A 21,814-nucleotide genomic window follows, 5' to 3' on the forward strand; every position below is an offset into this window, starting at 1 on the left:
AGCACGTTTATTTTAACCAGAGTAAAAATTACGGTAGCGTTTTATTCCATTTTAAGAGTAAATTACTTCTAAGAGACTTGCCACTACCATACTAATCACTTTGATACAGAGTGACTACCATGTGTTTTGCCTTTCTCGCATCGTGCTGACTTACAGCAGCCAGGACACTCAGTCATTAATTTTCAACCGTGAGAGCTGTTTATTTTTGAAGTAATGTAAACATGTTTACCAAAGTACTAGAGATTAGTTTTCTAACAGAATGGATAATTATTTTAAAGGCGGCCCTAGAAATGCTAAGCCTGACATTAAAAAATACTTCCCTTTAAGATTTAAGCTTAATATAAACCTCATTTCTCTGCTTATAGCCCATAAACATAATGAAATGAGATGTTCCAACAACCTGAAGTCACAATTTAGGCCTAACAATTTGTCGAGCCTGGGAGAATACAATGATTTTTTTTTTTTTTTAAACTTCACAGTTATTTAATCTGCACATGTTCCAGAGAACCCCCTCCACCCCTCCCAGCTCCCCTTCTCCAGCCCCTCAGTCCTGGACTCCCTAAATAAGCCCAAGGAGCTGTCAGGGACTAGAGGAAGCTGGATTCTCAGGCAGAACACTAAGAAGGGCCCAGGGGCGTGGCCCAGCTCTGCCCAGCGCCGGGGCAGCAACAGCAGCTGTCTGACCCAGAGGAGCTGACTGTTAGTGGGTGCAGAGGGCCAGCTGCCCCGGGGGATGGCCCAGAGCCGTGAAGGTCACAGGGAGGGGCCTCCACTGGCCCCTGGAGTGCTCTGCGGCACAGGGCTGGGCTCCAGGGTAGCGGGAAGAGGCAGGTCGGAGAGGCAGGCCTAGGCAGACAGCAGCTCCCGCCGTGTCATGGGGAGCAAGGTCCGGAGGGGCCAGCAACACTGCCAAGAGCTCGTGGAGGCACTACGGGCGGAACACGGCAAAGGCCAGAAGACTGTGGAGCAGGGTGAAGCCGGCCAGACCCAGAGTGGCGGTCCAGGGAAAGAAGGGCCGGTACTGGATCTGGCAGTCCCAGAGCAGCAGCAGCTGGCCACCTGCGGCCAGCCCAGAGGGGACTGGCTCTGACCCCGGTGGGCAGGGTGGGTGTGGGGAACCCTCCCGAGTGGGCACGTGGCAATGGAGAATGCAGTTAGGAGGGAGGTGAAGGCTGCCCAGGGTCTGGGTGTCGTCTTCTAACAGCTGCCCTTGGTAGATGAGTCGCACGTGCTGTTCCCGGCCAGGAAATTGGGTCCTTTTCAGGGAGCCGATGGTGTCATGGGGCCAGGCCCTGGCCACCTGCTCTGAATCGTTGAGGAATTTCAGCCGAAGTACTGGGGGCTCCTGGGGGGCGTCTGGAGGCGGCGGCGTTGCTGGGAGCCCCACGCCAGGCTCTGGCTGTGCAGCCTGACCTCTGCGTCTCAGGCTGGGGGTCTCGGCTCCTGGGGCCTCCCCTCCGATGCTGTTGGTGACTGCCATGGCTCCTCTGGGCTGTGTCGGTGTCGGGGTCCCTGACGGCTGGGGCAGTGGGTCAGCGCCCTCGGCAGTGTGTGCTGAGGCACAGGCGAGAGCCGGAACCGGAAGGCAGGCACGCGCCGCGAAAAGGATGGTCACCTCATCACCCACCCCTTCGGTCAGGGCCACGGCACCTGCCTTGCCCGCTGCGCTACTGAGCTGGAGAGGCACAAAGAACCCGAGAGGGGCTGGCTCACCCGCCAGGAGCCCTCTGAACTTCGGGGGGCGTCTGACCCCACCCCACCCCAACTCTCCCACAGTTCTCATAGCTCTGCCCGCATACCCAAGCCCCGCCTTGGGACACGGACTGCTCTGACGCCCCACGTACCCCTTCCCATCACCAAATCCAAAGTCATTTTTTGTAACCTAAGATCTAGGTCTTTAACCAGCTCCCCAGTTCACCCAAACCCTATTCCAAGGTCAGGGCCTTGACCTTCTAAGCGACTCTCCCTTAAATTCAACCCCCACCAAACTGCACCCCAAAGCTTACCTGTTCTTCCCGCCCAGGTCATCCCAAAGTTCACCTACTCCTTCGTCTCGTTGACCCAAAGCTTATCTACTCTTCCGTCCCTAAAGTTTCTCCAAGGGGGAAAAAGGTGGTCTTTGCACACGCCCGCGCACGCGCGCACACACACCCCCACACCGCCCCGTTACCATTTACCCAAACCCCGACCCGCTTCCCAAGGCTTCCCCACACCAAACGTCAACCTGCGCCCTTTGGCAAACTGGAACCTCCGAGGGTTGCCACCCCCCGCCCAACTCGGCGCCTCCTGGTCAGCTCACACCCCAGCCCGAGGCAGCCCGACCCCGCGCCTCCCCTGGAAGCCTCTCCACACCCAGCCTGCTGCAGGACCCCAGATCTCGCCTGGGAATCTGAGACTTCGCCCTCCCCGCCCCCGTCCTCCATCACCGCTCCCATCTTCCCGCCCCACACACCCATCCCCGAGAGGTGGGAGCGCCAATATAATGATTATTGAAGGTCGTTTGTTCAGCAAGAAAAATGCCATTGGACAATTTATAGAGTTATATATATTTATTTTTATTTTATTTATTTATTTATGGCTGAGTTGGGTCTTTATTGCTGGGTGCGGGCTTTCTCTAGTTGCGGCGAGCGGGGGCTACTCTTTGTTGCGGTGCGCGGGCTTCTCATCACAGTGGCTTCTCTTGTTGCGGAGCACAGGCTCCAGGCTCATGGGCTTCAGCAGCTGTGGCTCGCGGGCTTTAGAGCGCAGGCTCAGTAGTTGTGGCTCACGGGCTTAGTTGCTCCGCGGCATGTGGGATCTTCCCGGACCAGGGATCAAACCCGTGTCCCCTGCAGTGGTAGGTGGATTCTTAACCACTGTGCCACCAGGAAAGCCCTAGAGTTATACTTTTAAAAGAGCTTCTTAAGGTATCCAGTTAAATTTTCACCATCTATTAGGTAATGTAGCAAACATGAAAAATGAGACCCATCTGTCATTTAAACCAAGTAAAGTACTTCGTTTGTCATTCAGCCTAGTTTTCATAACCTCGTCCAATTCTTTCTTCTTAGAAGGCAGCTTATCATTTGAGGTTTGCTAAGAAACTAAAAATTTGAATTTCGGAGAGCAGCAAAGCTATGTCTTACGCTAGCTACGGCTGGGATACTGAGATTTCTGACTTGGGTCCACACGGGGAGGGTTCTTCTGTTAACTCGTTTTCTGTTTTGATGCAGCATAACATCTGTCACCGCTCTTCTTCCTCTCTCAGAGCACACTGATGGGTAACCATGGGAGTTGTACTGTCAAAAAGCTCTCCTCGATGAAAATAGAAGCTGAAAAACTTACAAGTTGTTCTTTTATAGAAGCCCACAGTTTCGTCCACTTGAAACATTATCATACTCAGGCTTGTGCTGTAGACTGGCAGAGAGGTGGCCGCTGAGGGCCGACAGCTGGTGACACTAAAGTGGAGCCTCTCTTAGGCTCTGGGTCATGGCTAACAGGACATTTTTTTTAGAAAAATAAAACTTACCTATTTGAAAGCTTAGTTTTAAGGTAAATATTTCTAAAAATGTGTTCTGCTTTCCCCTACCTTAGTCAACAGAAGGCACTGCAGAGTATCAGTTGAGGCTGGGCTGTCAGAGCTGGGAGGCGGGGGACTGTCACCTCACTTGGCTCTCAGTACAGACGCGGGTTTCAGTTTCCCTCCCACTACCTGAGGCGGTGATTTGACCTCTCTGAACTTCATTTTTTTAATATGTGAAATAATATGTATGATAATTCCTCACAGAGTTGATTATACACTTGATTTATCATTATGATTCCATTTATATTAAGTCCAGAATAGGTAAATCCAGAAGGTAGATTAGTGGTTGCCCAGGGCTGAGGGGAGGGTGAGTGGGGAGAGACTGCTGATGGGTGGGAGGCTTCCTGAGGGAGTGATAAAAAAAGTTAGATTGTGGTGATGGTCACACGATTCTGTGAATATACTAAACCTAGGTGCACTTTAAATGGGTGAATTTTGTGGTATATGAATTATATCTCAAAGGTGCTTAAAAAATTAAATGAGCTAATTAATGCATATAAGGTGTTTAACACAGTGAGTAGTGCATAGTGGGTGAACAGTGAATATCAGCTTTTTTTTTTTTTTTTGGCGGCACTGCGCGGCATATGAGATCTTAGTTCCCCGACCAGGGATAGAACCCGTGCCCCCTGCAGTGGAAGTGCGGAGCCCTAACCACTGGACCGCCAGGGAAGTCCTGATGTTAGCTATTCTTTTTACTCATTAGTATTAACCATTATAGCCATACTGTCATACTAGAAAGAGCTTTGAAATATGTTGGATTTTCCTCCCAGATACCCACCCTAATGGTATGGTCTGAGTTGTACAGACCCCTGTGGGCAACCCTGTTCACCTGTGCCTCTCGCCCTTCATCTGCCAGGCCAAGGTGATGAGCAGCATTCCAGGGGTAGCCATGCATGGAAGGCAGAGAAGGGAAACTGGGAGGCCCAGGTTACTATCCCACCTCTTCTACCTTCTCAGGCTTGTGTTTAGATCTTGGTCCATCTGGAGGTTCATGTTTGTGTTTGGTGTGGGGTAGGCCTCTGACTTTACTTTTTCCAGCAGATGGAAAGCCATCTAGCCTAACACCCCTTAGTGAGTGGTCATTCCTTTTTCCACAGATGTAAATCAGAAAAAATGAAAACCACACATACACACATGTAATAATTGTGTAAATAATAATTTTTAAAGCCCTCTAGGCTTAAAATATCTCACAGTTCCTTTCCACAATCCCTGAAATTCCCATAATGCCCATTTATTTAGGGAAAAGCGCTGAGCATCCTCTAAGAAAATGTCAATGTTGCTTTGGTAAACTAATACACTGAGCTGCCATTAACTGTTCCTCTGTTACCACTCAGCTGACATGAGAGAAGACAGCGTGCCTGTGCAGGTGCGTTTTGACTGATTCAGAAAAGAGTCGAGCAAAGGTGCTGCAGGGCAGAAGTGGAAGGAGTGGACCTCGATCCCTGCTGAACATCATGGCCAGGGGATGGGCGAGCCCTGAGGGGACAGGAGCCATTGAAGGAGGGAAGAGAAAAGAAAGGGCACAGGGCTTCCCTGGTGGCGCAGTCGTTGAGAGTCCGCCTGCCGATGCAGGGGACACGGGTTCGTGCCCCGGTCCGGGAAGATCCCGCATGCCGCGGAGCGGCTGGGCCCGTGAGCCATGGCCGCTGAGCCTGTGCGTCCGGAGCCTGTGCTCTGCAACGGGAGAGGCCACAACAGTGAGAGGCCTGTGTACCGCAAAAAAAAAAAAAAAAAGAAAGAAAGAAAGGGCACAAAATTTGCCTTCATTTATTCCACAGGTTTGCCAATGTTATAATTTCAAATAATATCCTTCAGTCAGATTTGATGATGATGATGTGGATAAGCCTGTCTCTTCATATAAAGAAACTAAGAATAACAGCTGCCTGTCAATAAGAAATGGTCACTCTTCAAATTCAGCTTCTCCTCTGGCCAGTCTAAGCACTTGGTTAGATGGGTAGAGAATACTGAATTCTCTTTGCTAGTTTACTTAGAATTACTGGTGAATAAACCGTTCAGATTAAATAGGAAATCTAGGCCAGGCATGAGAGGTAGCGTTGGCTTTCAAATTAGAGAAAGCATTCAGTTAAGTGGTAATAAACGAAATGGATTTTAACTTTTTGTGAATTATACTTTTGTGGAAGTCATTAGCTCTTTTCATTACAAAAGACGAGAGCATAAATTGCAGAACTTCTTTCTTTTCCCATCTTAATGAAGAGACTGCTTTTAAGGCTCTGTTCTTAAGGTTTAGTCCTGATCACAGTTTATGGGAAAAGTGACCCTTGAAAGGTAAAAAGGTCAAAAACCACTACTTCAGGATAGAATAGGTACTGCTTTAAAAAAAAAAAAAATTAAGTAATTTCCTTTTGTTTTACTCTCTTGCTTTAAAAAATGCTAAGGGATATTATAATTGAGAGTTATTTCTGTTTTCCTCTGGCAAGGACACGTGCCTTTTCAACTTGGTAATGATTCCCTTGTGTGGCTCAACTGTGTGGTTTGCATCTTGCACTCATAACGTAATTGTGTCAAGAGGACCCTAATGAGGAAAAATAAAATGGTCTCAGAGTGAATAATAAATCCAGCGTCCATCCTGCACACTCCATTCACCGCCCTGTTTTCCCCCTAAGGATCCAAGCCACGCTCAGAAGCCTGTTGACAGTGGTGCCCCTCATGCTGTCGTTCTTCATGATTTTCCGGCAGGTAAGGACATAAGTAATAAAGTGGTAGAACCTTAGGATCTGGGATCAGGCATCCTCCCCAGGTTAACCTCTCAAGGACATCCTTCTCATTTTCTGCACCAGCAGAGCCCTGGACTGGAGAGGTCATCTCATCCATCACCCCACCTTCAGGAAAAGTCAACTCTACTCAGGCATTCCAGAAAGCTTAGCTGTAATAGCTTTGCCTTTGAAACTCCCTGTGACAGAGAGAGGAGGAGTGTTTCCCTTACAAATGAACAATTAGCAAATTGCCTACCAGTTGCAAACTTTTTCACTGTTTCAAAATGGGGTACCAAATACCAGTTATGAAATTAATTTGAAGTTAGTAAGTGGAGTTCTTTTCTCCTAAGGGTTGTAAAACCAACACACATAGCTCAGCTATTACTTATGAAATGAGTATAAAATAAAAAATAGGGACTTCCCTGGTGGCGCAGTGGTTAAGAATCCGCCTGCCAATGCAGGGGACACGGGTTCGATCCCTGGTCCGGGAAGATCCCACATGCCGCGGAGCAACTAAGCCCATTTGCCACAACTACTGAGCCCACGTGCTGCAACTACTGAAGCCTATGCGCCTAGAGCCCGTGCACTGCAACAAAGAGTAGCCCCCCCAGCCACAACTAGAGAAAGCCTGCATGCAGCAACGAAGACCCAGCACAGCCAAAAATAAATAAATATAAATAAATAAATAAATAATATAAATTTTTGTAATCAATTTTTAAGTACCTTTTATATCCAAGGCTACAAATAAAATAAATTCCTGATTTATTTATAACCTGTTTTTTATCCACTTGGTAGACTGATTTTTATTTCACTGTGAGTAAATTTATTTGCAAAAGAGCTGTAGGACTCCCTTAGTTAATATTTTGAGATTGAAATGATTTTTAAGCATGGTTGAGAATAATATGAATATTATACCATGTCTATAAAACTCTTTTCATTGTTAAAATATGTATTCAGCAGAGGGTTTATATTGACACAGGAAAAATCCTTGGCCAGCACGATGTTTTGTGTGTGTGTGTGTGTGTGTGTGTTTTAACCATTTCCTATCAATCAGTGCCTGGTAAATATATCTAATTTGATCTTAAAAGAGGAGGCTCATAACAACGATATCCAGGAAAAAATAATATATTTTTAAAGTCAATTTGATTAGTATAACCTGTTCTCAGAATCAGTAGAACATACTGCCTCGGTGGACAGAACTAAATGCTACTTTAATCAGATCTGCAAGCAGGGTAATTCATCATACATAATTATTTTATGTTACAGAGCAAGTTGATGATTTGAACCTCACTTCAGGAGAAATTGTTTATCTTCTGGAAAAAATAGGTACAGATTGGTACAGGGGGAAGTGTAGAAACCAGACTGGTGTATTTCCTGCCACCTACGTCAAAGTGATTGTAAGTAGATTGTGCTTGTTTAAATTGGTCATATATTCAGTGAATTCTGTGTAATTTGCAGTTTGGAAAAAAAATAACCAGAAGCCTAGATTCTTGGGTTCTGGTTCTCTCTCTTCCATTAATTCATTTGGTGTTTGAAAAATTCAGAAATAAAGGTTTGTTCAATTAGATACTAGTTAATTATTCATATATTATGGAGTATTAGCACTTAATGCTTAAATGCTATCTGAAATCCTAAGGTGAAAAACTACAGGTCCACTGGTGAATCAGCTATTCTTGGAGGGTTGATAAGCACTTGAGGGTATATGTTAATTCTTTGCAACATTCAGCAAACAAGAATTAAATGAGGGGCTTCCCTGGTGGCACAGTGGTTGAGAGTCCGCCTGCCGATGCAGGGCACACGGGTTCGTGCCCCGGTCCGGGAAGATCCCACATGCCGCGGAAAGGCTAGGCCCGTGAGCCATGGCCACTGAGCCTGCGGGTCCGGAGCCTGTGCTCCGCAACGGGAGAGGCCACAACAGTGAGAGGCCCGCGTACAGCAAAAAAAAAAAAAAAAAAGAATTAAATGATACTGGATTGTCCTGAAGGAATGTTTGTTCTCTGTTCCACTTCTCCTTTTCTTTGGAGTACATTTCGTTACTGGTTTCTTTCATCCTTTCCATTCCCGTTTATTTCAACCTTTAAAAAAATAGATTTGGGAATACCAAAGTACTTTCATTGGAGGTAATGGTCCATTAATGAGTTTTCACATAATAATTCCAAATCTGACTGGGAAACATATATTAAAGTGTCCGAATTTTATACACCCTCAAAGCCTAACTTGTGTAAGTAGAGCCCTGAGTGCTAAGCCCGGGTGGCTGAGAAACATGGGGATGAAATCAGACTGCCACTTGAACGTTTATATCAGTAGGAAGAGAATGACTCAGTCTCTAATATAACTTATTGATACTGGAACATATCAATAAACCAGGCTTAAATAGTTGAGCATTAACTGCTTGGCGGGGTGGGGGTAAGAAAATGATTTTCCATTACATCAGAAACTTAGCAAACAAATATAACAGAAAACCTGTATTTTTCAAGTATGAATGAGGTTGAGTCTCTTGAATTACGAAATGTGGGTCTTAAAAATTGTCTGGTATATAAAAATACCCTGATTCTTTGGAGAAATCCAACCACATTCTCTAAATTAATATTAAAGAGTAATGTTAGTTTTAGCACTCTTCCTCATTTTTCTTCTGCCCAATGTAGCAGTACTTTAAAAAGCACAATTACCACACTGAAATCAATCATACTGAATTTGCCAGATTATTGGTGTAAGTGTTATTTCTAAGCCTACAAGTTTAAAAAATTGTTTTAAGACTTCGAACTTTTGAAATTCATTAAGAAGGGCACTGATTTATTTAATGTAAACCTCAAAGCCTTAAGTAGTTTTCAGACTTATAGTGCATTATGGTCAAATATTTCATCACAACCCAGTTCTTTGGAGCCTTGTAGATGAGTTATTATATAAAGTGCTCGCCTCTTAGTAGATGCTCACTGAGTACTAAGTCCTCTCTTCCTTCCCTACTCACGTTGAAGGGGAAAAAGTGTTCCAGGGTTATGAAAATGGAGAGAATCCACAAGTTTGATTAAAAGATTTTATTTTAGGGTCATGAAAGTATTGCAGAGTTCTACCAACAGTTTGAATAGGTGTCTATGTAGTGCCTGATGCCTAGTTTCTATCCTAAGCCCTCCTCACCTGAAGTTTTCAACTTAGGGGATAAGGGGTAGAGTATACTCAGTCAGGGGTAGAACGACATTAATGTGCTTATTCCAGCAAATAAGAGGATTGATTGGTTATTCAAGGAAGGCTACATCACAAGTTATGCATATTTTTAAAAACCCAAATTCTGGATTTCATACCTTCGTAGCACCTGTGGTACATTTCGTCGGTTTAACACCTAGCTAAACTGGCTAACTTTAGTCATGAATTTGCTAATTACTTAGCTTAAATTTATCTTATTAAAATCTGAAAGAATACAGCTGTTGTCTTGATTTTTGTCTTTACTAGACTGATGTTCCAGGAGGAAATGGGAAAAGGGAATCCGTCACATCTCATTGTGTTAAGTAAGTTTTACTTGTGTTGTTTTGCACAAGATACAAAGGATGTGAGCATTTATGTCATACAGAATAAACACTTCAGATGTATGATTATTCAGATTCTCAATGTGTCTTTTTAATTATGAGGAAAACTACTTGTTTAAAAATTCTGGTGAAATTGCAACATGCTGATAGAAGCAACTCCCCATATCAATACAGGCCATATAGACAGGCACAAACAGTCTATCCCGGTGTGTCCCACAGCCTGGCCTCACCCAAGCAGAGAGGTTTCATCATCCAGGGCATTTTGTGTTGGCCTTCTGCTGTTTATCTACCAACAGATTTCTATAAGGTTCAAATATTTTTGTCATAGTGTTAGGGAACCGCTGACCGAAACCACCCACCTTGGCTAGGCAGGATGGTAACCACTTCTACGAGCTGTCTCACAACAGGAGGTCCTGATAAGGAACTTGCTGCTAACCAGGAGAATTCAGGAGGGGCTGAAAAGAGGGAAGAGATACCAGCCCATAATATGTCTTGTAAAACTAACTAGAAGAATTCAGGAGGGGCCAAAGGGAGGGAGGATACACTAGCCCATAATATTGTCCTACCAAAGTCCCAGAATCCTTCACACTGGAATGGTGCGCTGAGGATGGGCGCACCACCAGGAAGGACCCTCAGTCAGACTAAATATGGGCCAACCAAGATGACTGGGAAGAGACAACCCGGAAACTAACCCCATTACCATAAAACCTGAGACTGCGAGCCACGTGGCAGAGCAGTTCTCCTGGGGTCTCTTACCCCACTGCTCTCCACCCAGGCGCCCCTTCCCAATAAAGTCTTTTGCTTTGTCAGTACGTGTGTCTCCTCGGACAATTCATTTCTGAGTGTTAGACAAGAGCCCACTCTTAGGCCCTGGAAGGGGTCCCCCCGCTTCCTGCAACAATAGAAAATATTTAAACCTGATAGAGGGACTTCCCTTGTGGTCCAGTAGCTAAGACTCCATGCTCCCAATGCAGGGGGCTCGGGGTCAATCCCTGGTCAGGGAACTAGATCCACATTCCGCAACTAAGAGTTCACATGCCGCAACTAAAAGATCCCGCATGCTACAACGAAGATCCCACATGCCACGACTAAGACCCGGTGCAGCCAAATAAATAAATATATATATTTTTAATGAACAAAAAAGTAAACCTAACAGAAATATGAACCCTACAAAAACTGCTAGGCATTTTGTATTGTTTTGTTTTTGTTTTTGAAAGTAAAGGAAGAGTTAATTTGGAGGGGTCGTCTTTATGTTTGAAGACCTTTCCGTGAATTTATGTACCCTTTTCTGCATCACTGTAACTCCTTTGTGATTTAAAACACTGCCACAATGCAACTTTATATTCCAGTTAAATGAGCAAATTAATAGAATTCAGTACCTGCTGAAGACTGTAAACCTGTTTTGAATCGGTCAGACATAAGATATGCTCCCTGAGGACTTCAGAAAATAAATGCAAAGGTTATCACAAATAAGAAAACTTCTGATGCCACAATAGTTTAATTCTGTTTCAGGTTCAGTTTTTCTCCTATTTTTAAGCAGTGTTTACTGTGTCAGCAGGTTGAATTTAAAGTGGGCTTTCATGGCTGTTGATCCATTGACCTGACTTAAATCAGACTTTGATTGGAGCGAGTACCCACCTGTTCTCTTCAGGCAATTGCATCTCCTTAGTCATAGCTGTTGAAACTTCCTTTCCAAAGCCTAAAATCAAAAGTTTGGGAATCAGTCATGTCTTCTAGGGACACAATTTCATCTGTTTTTATCTTATTTTCAGTCAAAATTGTAGATCATTCTAATTCTCAGAAATGAAGGCTTTTTAAAGGAGATACAAAAATCATTTTTAAAACAACAGTGTAAGATATAAGATTAAATGTTATAAGATAATAAGCCGAGTTTCTGTTTTCTTCGAACCTTCTAGTTTTGAAGGCCATTCATCTATATACACAACTCACTGATTCAGCATACATTGAGCATCTACCCTGCCCAGCTGGTGCCCATTGCATTTCTGCCATGGAAGTTTGATGTCTTGCCCTGAGATTCTCAGGGTTAACACTCCTAAACTCAGTGCATTTATGACTGAGAGGGTTCAGACTTGGCCCTGGATTACTGTGGCCCAAGGATACAAAGACAAGGAGACTGGGGAGATTCTGTCTTGAAGAAAAGGTGATCAAAAGATGTGCAACATTAACCAACCACCAGCTACTTATCTGGGATTCTGCCTGTACTTGTGACCTTGACTTTAGCCTTTCTGAGTGAATAGGTTCATATCTAAAAAGTAAGGACTATCATTTAGAAATATAGCTTATTCTTTTTCATGGAAAATTTTAAACTATGCCTAGTATACCTTGTTCCAAAGTAAACACAGAATAAATATTTATTGAAAGACTAAATGAAGGTTTTAAAGCATTCTGAAAGTTAGTACTCTCTAGTTTAACCCACAAATGTGGTCTTCTTTCTTCAGAGGCCCAAGATGTGTTGCTCGATTTGAGTATATTGGAGACCAGAAGGATGAGTTAAGTTTCTCAGAGGGAGAAATTATTATTCTTAAAGAGTATGTGAATGACGAGTGGGCAAGAGGAGAACTTCGAGAGAGATCTGGGATCTTCCCCCTTAACTTTGTGGAACTCATTGAGGATCATCCCACCTCTGGTACAAATGTTTTAAGTGAGTACAGAGAATATGGTTTTTTATTATGTCCTATCCTAATTCAAATAAACCAGGTAATAGGTTAATTCTTAAGTTGCATAATAATCCATATTGCCATATTTTTTAAGGTAGAAGGAAAAGTGATTTTTAAATGATCAACATCATTATTGGGACAGTCATTGTTGTGGCAGTCTCTCAAAGAGCTGGTTTTGGTGTTTTAGGTAGTTAGTGGTGGCTTCATATTAGAAATGGCAGAAAAAAAAATCACTGACTTTCAAACAGAAATGGCCTATAGAATATAACTAATGTGTATCCTCCTTCACCTTACAGTAAAGGAAACAAATCCGGAGAGGGTAGTGCTGGGCAAAGTTATACAGCCAGTACATGAAGAGACTGATCTGGAATCCCAGACTTTTCACTCTGCCCCCAAAGTTTTTCTCCAATACTATATGGTCTTTACAGCTGAAGTTTTGACATTTTTTTAAAATACAGGCACAAAGGTACCACTGAAAACCAAAAAAGAAGATTCTGGTGCAAATTATCAGGTAGGCTGCTTGAATAGATAACTGTAGTGAAAGCCAAGTTTTATCTCTGGGAGGACTATTAAAATCATAATTATCAAAAGAAAATGTTATAAATCATTTTTTGTTTTTTTTTTTAAATTTATTTATTTATTCATTTTTGACAGTGTTGGGTCTTCGTTGTTGTGTGCGGGCTTTCTCTAGTTGCAGAGAGCGGGGGCTACTCTTCATTGCAGTGTGTGGGCTTCTCATTGCAGTGTCTTCTCTTGTTGCGGAGCACAGGCTCTAGGCACTCTGGCTTCAGTAGTTGTGGCACGCGGGCTCAGTAGTTGTGGCTCGTGGGCTCTAGAGTGCAGGCTCAGTAGTTGTGGTGCACGGGCCTAGTTGCTCTGCGGCATGTGGGATCTTCCCGGACCAGAGCTTGAACCCATGTCCCCTGCATTGGCAGGTGGACTCTTAACCACTGCGCCACCAGGGAAGCCCTGTAAGTCATTTTTTAATTCATGTAGCAAATATTTGAAGTAAACAGATGATTAATATCTTTATTGCATATAGAGCTCGTACAAATGAGTTAGAAAGACATGCAAACCCTGATAAAAAACAAGGAGAGATATTATTAGAATATTCATGAAAGAGATACTATAAGTGGCTGATATTAAAAAAGTATTTAACCTTATAGTAATCAAAGAAATGCCTTGTAAAGAGACAATAAAATACCATTTAACGTATCTAGTTAATGAAGATTCAATACAACTCAACAGTAAATAAGTAATTATAAGTATGTGAATGTTAAAACAGAGAAAGTGCAGATTATTGTTATCATTATTTTTATTTCTCACCCTAAGAAAAGGATGAAAAATGAGACAAGGTTTTAGTCACAAAGATGGTCATGGTGGTGTTATTGTAACAAGAAAAAATTGGAAATAACCTAAATATGGTCATTATCGGGAGAATGTTCTGAGGACATTAAAAGCTAGATGTGTAAAGTAAATGGCATGGGAGGAAAACATGTATTATAGGGAAGTTGAATATATAGCATAAAAAGACTATGAGGAAATGTGTTTGTTACCATTCAGTTGCCCTTAGGTAGTGAGATTATAGGTGGTTGGGTGTTCTTCCCATTCTTCATATATTTCCGAACTGCCAAGTGTTTAGGAGCATTTGTATTATTTTATAATGGGAGAGAGAAAAAAATGGATTTAAATTTTTACACTGTATAACATGGCTTCAGAAGTGTTTAAACTGAATAGGAATGTGGGTGACTTCCCATTGTTTTCTGTGACATTATTTTAGAAGAGTGAGCCTGATGGCGTCATTGTTTGTCAAAAATGTCAGTGGTAATTAGGCTGTGTGTCTCTCAATTCTTTCATCTTCCCCCCACTGCTAAAGTCAAACAGGAAAGAAAGGGACTACAGTTCTCCAAAAGGAAATGTTCACATGGTTCCCTGTATTTCTTGGGAGTGACAAGTACCGTTCTTTAGGGTTGGTTACCCAAGTACAGGAACAAGACGGTAGGGTTAGGGTTTTTTGTTTAATTTTTTGTTTTTCTTTCAAGCCATCAGTTGATGAGAACTTAAGATGTACCAGGCACTGTGCTAAGCATTCTACGCGCATTACCTCATTTGATCCCCAAAGCAACTCTAAGATGAAGCTGAGGCTCAGAGTAGAGAAGCTTCTTGCCCAGTGTCAGCAAGGAGGTGGCAGAGCTGACTGGCGGGCTCCAAGCCTTTGCTCTGCGTGTTATCCTTGCCTCTCGCTTGGGCTTCTTGAACTTAGGGCTCCCATCGTGACTTGGCAGTGATGCCTCTTCTCAGGGCAGAACCTTCTTCTGATGTGTTTGCAGTAAAAGCATTACTGTTGAAGCATTCCCCCACACTAGCCCACCATATCTGGGTGATTATCCTGCCAGCCTTGGAGCTAACTATGCGTCATAAAACTAAAAGTGTGGGGACTTCCCTGGTGGCACAGTGGTTAAGAATCCGCCTGCCAATGCAGGGGACACAGGTTCAATCCCTGGTCTAGGAAGATCCCACATGCTGTGGAGCAACTAAGCCCATGCGCCGCAACTACTGAAGCCCGCGTGCTCTAGGGCCCGCATGCTGCAACTGCTGAAGCCTGAGCGCCTAGAGCCCAAGCGCTGCAACAAGAGAAGCTACCGCAGTGAGAAGCCCGTGCACTGCAACGAAGAGTAGCCCCTGCTCACTGCAACTAGAGAAAGCCCGCATGCAGCAACGAAGATCCAATGCAGCCAAAAAAAAAAAAATTAAAAGTGTGAACTAATGAAGTCCTGTGCCATGGAATCTGATAGCCTCTGAAACATGTAGAGACCTGGGAATTAACAGACTGCCCATTCTGATCCTTCCTAATTTAGATAAAGAAGAACCTCACTGAAATTATATGCTTTGCCAGAATGTTTTCATTGTGTCATAAATACTATACACAAATATTGCAAGCTTTTATCTAATTTTAGTGTAAGTGTCATAGATAATAATTAGAAAAAATTTTTGCTTAAGCATTTTATAGCCCTTTAAAGCAGAAAGTCACAAATTTTATCACGTCTGTCATTTAGAATTCTATTTTAAGAAAAAGTTATTGCAAACTTTTATTTCTGAAACTCAATAGTGACATAAGGTATTGAGTGATTTAAAGTGGCCTTCAGGCGTTGAAATCTTATGACCCCCTTAGCTTTTTTTCCACCACTTTTTAAGCTTTGTAGAAATTAATCTCAAACAAAATCTCACATTTCTTACCAAACTTCTGATTTGAAACAGGAGAACAGTCTTTCTGCAGAATGGTGCGAAGCTCTTCACAGTTTCACAGCGGAGACCAGTGACGACTTGTCCTTCAAGAGGGGAGACCAGATCCTGATCATGGAACGTGTGGACGCCGACTGGTACAAGGGCAGACTGCGCGACAGGGAGGGCATCTTCCCCGCAGTCTTCGTGCGGCCCTGCCCAGGTGCGAATGCAGCAAGGAAGGCTCTTACCCTCTAAGGGGAGTGTGAGGCCTTTGAAATGATACATATTCCGTTTCCCTCTGGCCATGTTCAATTTAAGTTGTTTGCCTACATTTGCAAGTTGATTCATAAAGTCATGCAAACTTTCTTCATATAATTTATTGAAGTTATGGGGAAAAGAGATTTTAAAATGCCTTCAATTAATAATGGCTAATTTTGTCTCCTAAATATTAATATATTTTGTATAATTTTTTTCCTGCTAAGACAGCATCCTTCATCTTGTTGCAAGTTAGGTAAATTCAAAATTAATTGAAAGTATTATGTCCTGGGAATGACAAGGGGGTTTCTTAAAATGTTCGACTTGTGTTTTAGTCCAATGTCTTTCTATATATTTGAATTTTTGGTGTCTTCACAGCTGAGGGTAAAAGTACGGCTGCTTTAGCACTGAAGGGGAGGAAGGCCAAAGCCTTGTATGATTTCCATGGGGAGAATGAAGATGAGCTTTCCTTCAAGGTCAGAATGTGTATCTTTTTGTAATTGCATTAAGCAGCTATAAATTTTGAAATGTCTTCCACTGAAGGGTGGAACATTTGGGTGGAGTACTGATCATTAGTCAAGAATGAACAGGGCTTCCCTGGTGGCGCAGTGGTTGAGAGTCCGCCTGCCGATGCAGGGGACACGGGTTCGTGCCCTGGTCCGGGAAGATCCCACATGCTGCGGAGCGGCTGGGCCCGTGAGCCATGGCCGCTGAGCTAGCGCGTCCGGAGCCTGTGCTCCACAACAGGAGAGGCCACAACAGTGAGAGGCCCGCATACCGCAAAAAAAAAAAAATGAACAGATCTCAGACCCTCATTCTAAAGAATGAGATTAGAGAAAGTGAATAGGGCAAATGTAAATTATCAGCAAGGCATTTAGGTACTTAAAGAAAGCCTTATTGATATCCATAGCACCACAGTCGCCTACCAAATTCCTTATTCCTTAGCCTTATAACACGTCTCACTAATGTTGGAGGTTTCACTGGTAGCCTTAGTAAAGGATGATCCTCTACATGGCCCTTGCAGCCTTCATGTCTTTGAAACCAGCGGAGAAATCAGGTGGCAACTACTACAGCTTGGCCTCTGCAGCAGTGCCTTAAGACACCGGAGTTTTGTCCACAAAGACACTGACTAGACTTTAGGGAAATGATCCCAAAAGGTTAAGGTATTTTGCACAAGTTTTTTTTTAGAAGCCTAAAATCTAATCTTAATCTTACTTCATCAAGGAAGTACCTTTTATTTATTTAAAGTAAAAAGAATACTTCCATGATCCTGTTTCCGCAGTCCACAGTTCGATGGTGGTCAAAGGAAAGCACCCAGGGTAGTACTTTGGGATTGGGCCAGAGGAAGGAGGGTGGCTTTAGTAAGTCATTGCTGTCAGAAGAGCCTGTGTCAGACAGTGGGAAATTCTCCATTATCGGAGATGCTCAGAGGCAGGGGTGCCATAGAAGGAATTAAAGCATCCAGGAGTGATTGGACAAGATGAGACTTAAGACAGAGGGTACCCAAACAAGGTTTTCATCTGTCTACAACAAAATGAGGAAAACAGTGATATTGGGTATGTGCAGGCTTTAGGGGAGCCATGGAGAAGGGGAGGCATGCCTAGATATATAAGGTTGCTAACTTTTCTATTTTGTGATGGAGTTTTACTTTATTCTGAGAATTTCTTCCTTTTCATATTAAAATGTCATTTCTATTATAAAATATTATTAGTAAATGTATAGATTTCTTATGCAAAATTATAATTGGTAACCCTATATCAGTTTTTTTTTTAATTTATTGGTCCATAAAATCCAAATGTTTAGAAACTGTTGCCCTAGTCCTTTTCAATCTTGAGAGTCAGTGGCTCAAAATTAATTCCTTTTATCTTTACATAAAATGTTACTGCAAGTGAACACTCTGGATTCAGACTTTTTGGATATTATTTTGGCCTTCATTTAGGTTATGTCAATGTAACAGAATTCACAGTATCATCCAGAAGATAGGTTGTCTTCATTTTACAAATGCCTGGCTGTAAGCAAGACAGTTCTAGAGATTTTTAGTTAAGGGATTCTGTACCACTTTCAGAGTTGTTGATCATTAATATTTTATTAAATATCCACAGAATATTAGTAAATAAAACTTTTTAAAATTGTCCTAGCCCTCAGAAAACTGACATAGTATGTATGTATGGACCAGAGCTAAGAAAAATAATTTTAGTCAGTGATTATGTTATAGTTTAGGAAGTGGAAGGAACTTACTTGTTAGTCAGTGATTATGTTATAGTTTAGGAAATGGAAGGAACTTACTTGTAACAGAACCTTTGAATGCCAGAATTTTTACAGATTTTAGCAAGGTAAATTAATGACATGGGATAGTCAGCATTTTCCCTTAAGAAAGGCCTTAAATCAAACCTGTTTTCCAAAGGGCAATGTCCTAGGGCTACAAATAAATCCATTTAGCCTGATAAAGATATTCTTAAAAGTAGCCAGGGTCATCTTGGACCATTATAGAATCCTAAACCCAGATTCTAAGCAACAGTTAGAAACCATAAAGAACAAAATAGTTTCAGGAGATAACAGAAGACATAATTTTTGAAATTGAGGAATTATAATTCATACACGAATAAGATACACAACCCTTTTGACTAACCTGATGAGGATAAATCATGTGCTGAGTCAGGGCGAAGCTCTTTAAGACAGGAAAGAATGCAAATTTGATATTGAGGCCGTGGAGGAATGGAATAAACCAAATGGTAGAGGAGAATACCATTATGTGGAAGAATATAGAGTACAGAGTGCTCAGGATGTTGAGAAAAGGCAATTGCAGTAAAAACCTTTCTAAGTAAAAAGGTCTACTATAAAACGTGGTGACCTCATGCCTAATAGCAATACAGGCCCTGGAACCACACTAGGTTTGAATTCTGTCTCTACCACTAACTAGACATGCAACACTGAGCAAGTCACGTAATCTGACCTTCAGTTTCCTTTTCTTTAAAATAAGGAAATCTATAAAAATATTTCTCAAAAATGGGGATAATAATAGTACCCACTTCTAGGACTGTGTTGTTGTTTAAATGAATTAATTTCCACTATTCTTAGTTTGTTAAAAAATAAAAATAGGGCTTCCCTGGTGGCGCAGAGTCTGCCTGCCAATGCAGGGGACACGGGTTTGTGCCCCGGTCCGGGAAGATCCCACATGCCGCAGAGCGGCTAGGCCCGTGAGCCATGGCCGCTGAGCCTGTGCGTCCGGAGCCTGTGCTCCCCAACAGGAGGCCGCAATGGTGAGAGGCCTGTGTACCACAAAAAAAAATAATAATAAAATAAAATAAAATAAATGAGTTAATTCCCATGAAGTACATAGAAGAGGGCAAGGCATACAGTAAACATATGGCTCACTCTCTCATCTTCAGATCTTTGCTTAAGTGTCACCTGGCTGCCCTAAAGAGATGGCAGCCCACACTTTCTGTCCTCCTCTGTTGGCTTATTCATCTCCCAACTCTAGAATAAGGTCTTTACTCTTTGCTGTATCCATAGTGCCCAGAATAGTGTCTGACACACAGTGGGTACTCAATAAATAATTGTTAGATGGGGAAAAAAAATTTTATATATATGATAGCTGGTATTTTTATTTATTAAAGAAGAATTTTAGATTAAGAGTGGTGAATTTGGGGGGCACAAAATACAACCAGGAAAATAAAAGTGCAACAAGGGTGACAATGGCAAAGGAATGCGCTTTGATGAAAAGAGCATACAAGCTAATGGCATCATTAGGGTTAGATCATCTTTGTGGTACATTGTTTAATCCTCTTGGCAAATCAAGATAAATGAGTTATATAAAGAGGAGATGTACATGCCTCTCCAGGTGGGCTGCTTACCATGCTTATCCTCAATAGAAACTAATCATTATTTTCAATTCCTGTCTTCTTACAGGCTGGAGACATAATAACAGAGCTGGAATCTGTAGATGATGACTGGATGAGTGGAGAATTGATGGGAAAATCTGGAATATTTCCCAAAACCTACATTCAGTTTTTACAAGTCGGCTAAAGGTGAAGCTTGACTGTGTTCCTTGGCACAAGAACTCACTTGAACTATCACTTTGACTATCAGATATGTTTTTGCACTATTTTTTTAAACTGAAAGAAATATCTATGCTGTACATGGTATATTAGAACTTTCTGAAAGCAGAAAACATCTGATTTTGTAGTTAGCTTTCATTCACAGTAGAAACGTGCACACGGAAACCCATGAGCACATTTCTACCAAGGAGGACATCAAGCAGGATTAGCAAGGCAGGCAGACCCTTCCCCCGGGAAAGTGTCTGGTGACAGGGCAGCATGAGGACACTTAGAAGCAGAAGTTGCACTTGGACCTCTGTGTTCATCAGCACAAGTAAATTAACCTGCTTCTTCATTTTCTACTTTAGTTTTAAAAGAGGATATTTGTTATTCTACATGCTGTAACTATCAGGCCATGGTTGGTAACCTAAATTTCATCACTGATATTCAAATTAATTCTAACAGCTTGAGCGCATTATCCTTATTACTGGAGCAAAGCCTTGCTCCAGGAAAGGGTAGTTCATTGACTAGTGGGAGCCTTTGTGAGCACATGGTGAATCAGCTCACAGTCACCACATGCGCCTGTGGTAGCAGGTGTTTCCCCTTTGTCCCAGTGTTTGAAAGGTGTTGAAATTTGATGTATCTTAGTCAAAAGAACCAAAACCATCCTGAAATGCCTTGCTAATACAACTAACCCTTCCACATACCTACAGTACTTAATTTCTTTCCTCTGTGTATACTTTATGTTAACAGGGTTATTATAAGCACATTTTCTGAATCTGCAATCATTCTTTTGACAATTACTGGTACCCAAAGAAAAATTCATTTTCTTTGAGTTACCCCAGTAATATATAAAACTATGTCTTGTTATAGTGGTACATTATGAATCACATATATCTCAGAATACAGAGCAACTGTTAAGATGGAAAACAATGCCAAACCCCCAGCTCATTCTTCCAAGTATAATCAGAGCGAAAAATAATTTGAGAATCTGAAGGCTGATACTTTTGGGGTTGTTTTCTTTTTTCTCCAGCTCTTCCCTGCACAGTTATTAGAGTAAATAAAAAACCACTTTCCTGCTATCCATTGTTATGCATTCCAGGCTTAAGATAAAAGTGGTTCCTTGCAACACTGAATCAATTACAGTTTATGGGCTAAAGCCAAATAGGTCGAAGACAATCTTCCGAACAGATCAATGGAACAGAACTTCATTGAAAATGTAAAACACTTTCCCAACTATGTTCATAACTTTCTTCTATTTTTGAGAAGAGTTTCATATGCTGGGCCACTTTTTAGCTTTTGTTTTTGTTTCTACTGTCTGAATTCAAAGTTAGGCAGTAAGTGGTGAAACCATCATGTGAACACCATGTGGGGTTCTGTAAGGGAGGAGATATTTACTCTTTTATTAAAGCTCATTTCCCAGTATATGGTTAAAATTGATTTTGGAATATGGGGGCTGTTTGTTCTACATGTTTTGGGTAAAGAGGACAGTATAAAGAAAACTGGTCAAATTTCACTGAAGTTATTTCATAAGAAATGGATGACTTAAAGCATATTATCCCAACTAAATTCCTATTTGCAGCAAGCTTGTACAACAGCAGGAAAGAGAGAAGTGGGGGGGTAGTGTCTGGGATAGGACATGAGGTATATTTCTTTGCCTGTGTAATTTTAACATCTTATATCAAAGATCATGAAAACCTAGCTTTACTGGAGAAAAATATTCCTTTTAAATTTTGGCCTCTGTCAGCAGAATGATAAGTGCAATAGTTGTAAATCTACTTGACACTATAATAAACCGAACTGAACTTTTCAAAGTCCTTTTCTC

The 21,814-nt window shown here is 42.1% G+C and overlaps 1 protein-coding gene and 1 pseudogene across 8 annotated transcripts in view; one reads left to right on the forward strand and one right to left on the reverse strand.

Moving 5' to 3' along the window:
- SH3D19 (SH3 domain containing 19) overlaps positions 1 to 21,414 on the forward strand; it is a 180,119-nt gene extending 158,705 nt beyond the window's left edge. For all 8 annotated transcript variants that reach the window (XM_030878201.2, XM_030878205.2, XM_030878202.2 and 5 more), the window contains 8 exons: positions 6,184 to 6,256; positions 7,540 to 7,670; positions 9,721 to 9,776; positions 12,254 to 12,456; positions 12,931 to 12,983; positions 15,731 to 15,917; positions 16,331 to 16,428; positions 19,862 to 21,414. In XM_030878201.2, the coding sequence (XP_030734061.1) occupies positions 6,184 to 6,256; positions 7,540 to 7,670; positions 9,721 to 9,776; positions 12,254 to 12,456; positions 12,931 to 12,983; positions 15,731 to 15,917; positions 16,331 to 16,428; positions 19,862 to 19,978 (918 nt within the window). In that variant the 3' untranslated portion in view covers positions 19,979 to 21,414. The remainder of the gene's footprint in view (positions 1 to 6,183; positions 6,257 to 7,539; positions 7,671 to 9,720; positions 9,777 to 12,253; positions 12,457 to 12,930; positions 12,984 to 15,730; positions 15,918 to 16,330; positions 16,429 to 19,861) is intronic.
- On the reverse strand, positions 929 to 2,423 carry LOC115864477 (transmembrane and ubiquitin-like domain-containing protein 1 pseudogene; annotated as a pseudogene).
- Positions 21,415 to 21,814: the final 400 nt, after the last annotated feature.

This window comes from Globicephala melas, chromosome 5 (assembly GCF_963455315.2).
Source record: "Globicephala melas chromosome 5, mGloMel1.2, whole genome shotgun sequence".
NCBI lineage: Eukaryota > Metazoa > Chordata > Mammalia > Artiodactyla > Delphinidae > Globicephala > Globicephala melas.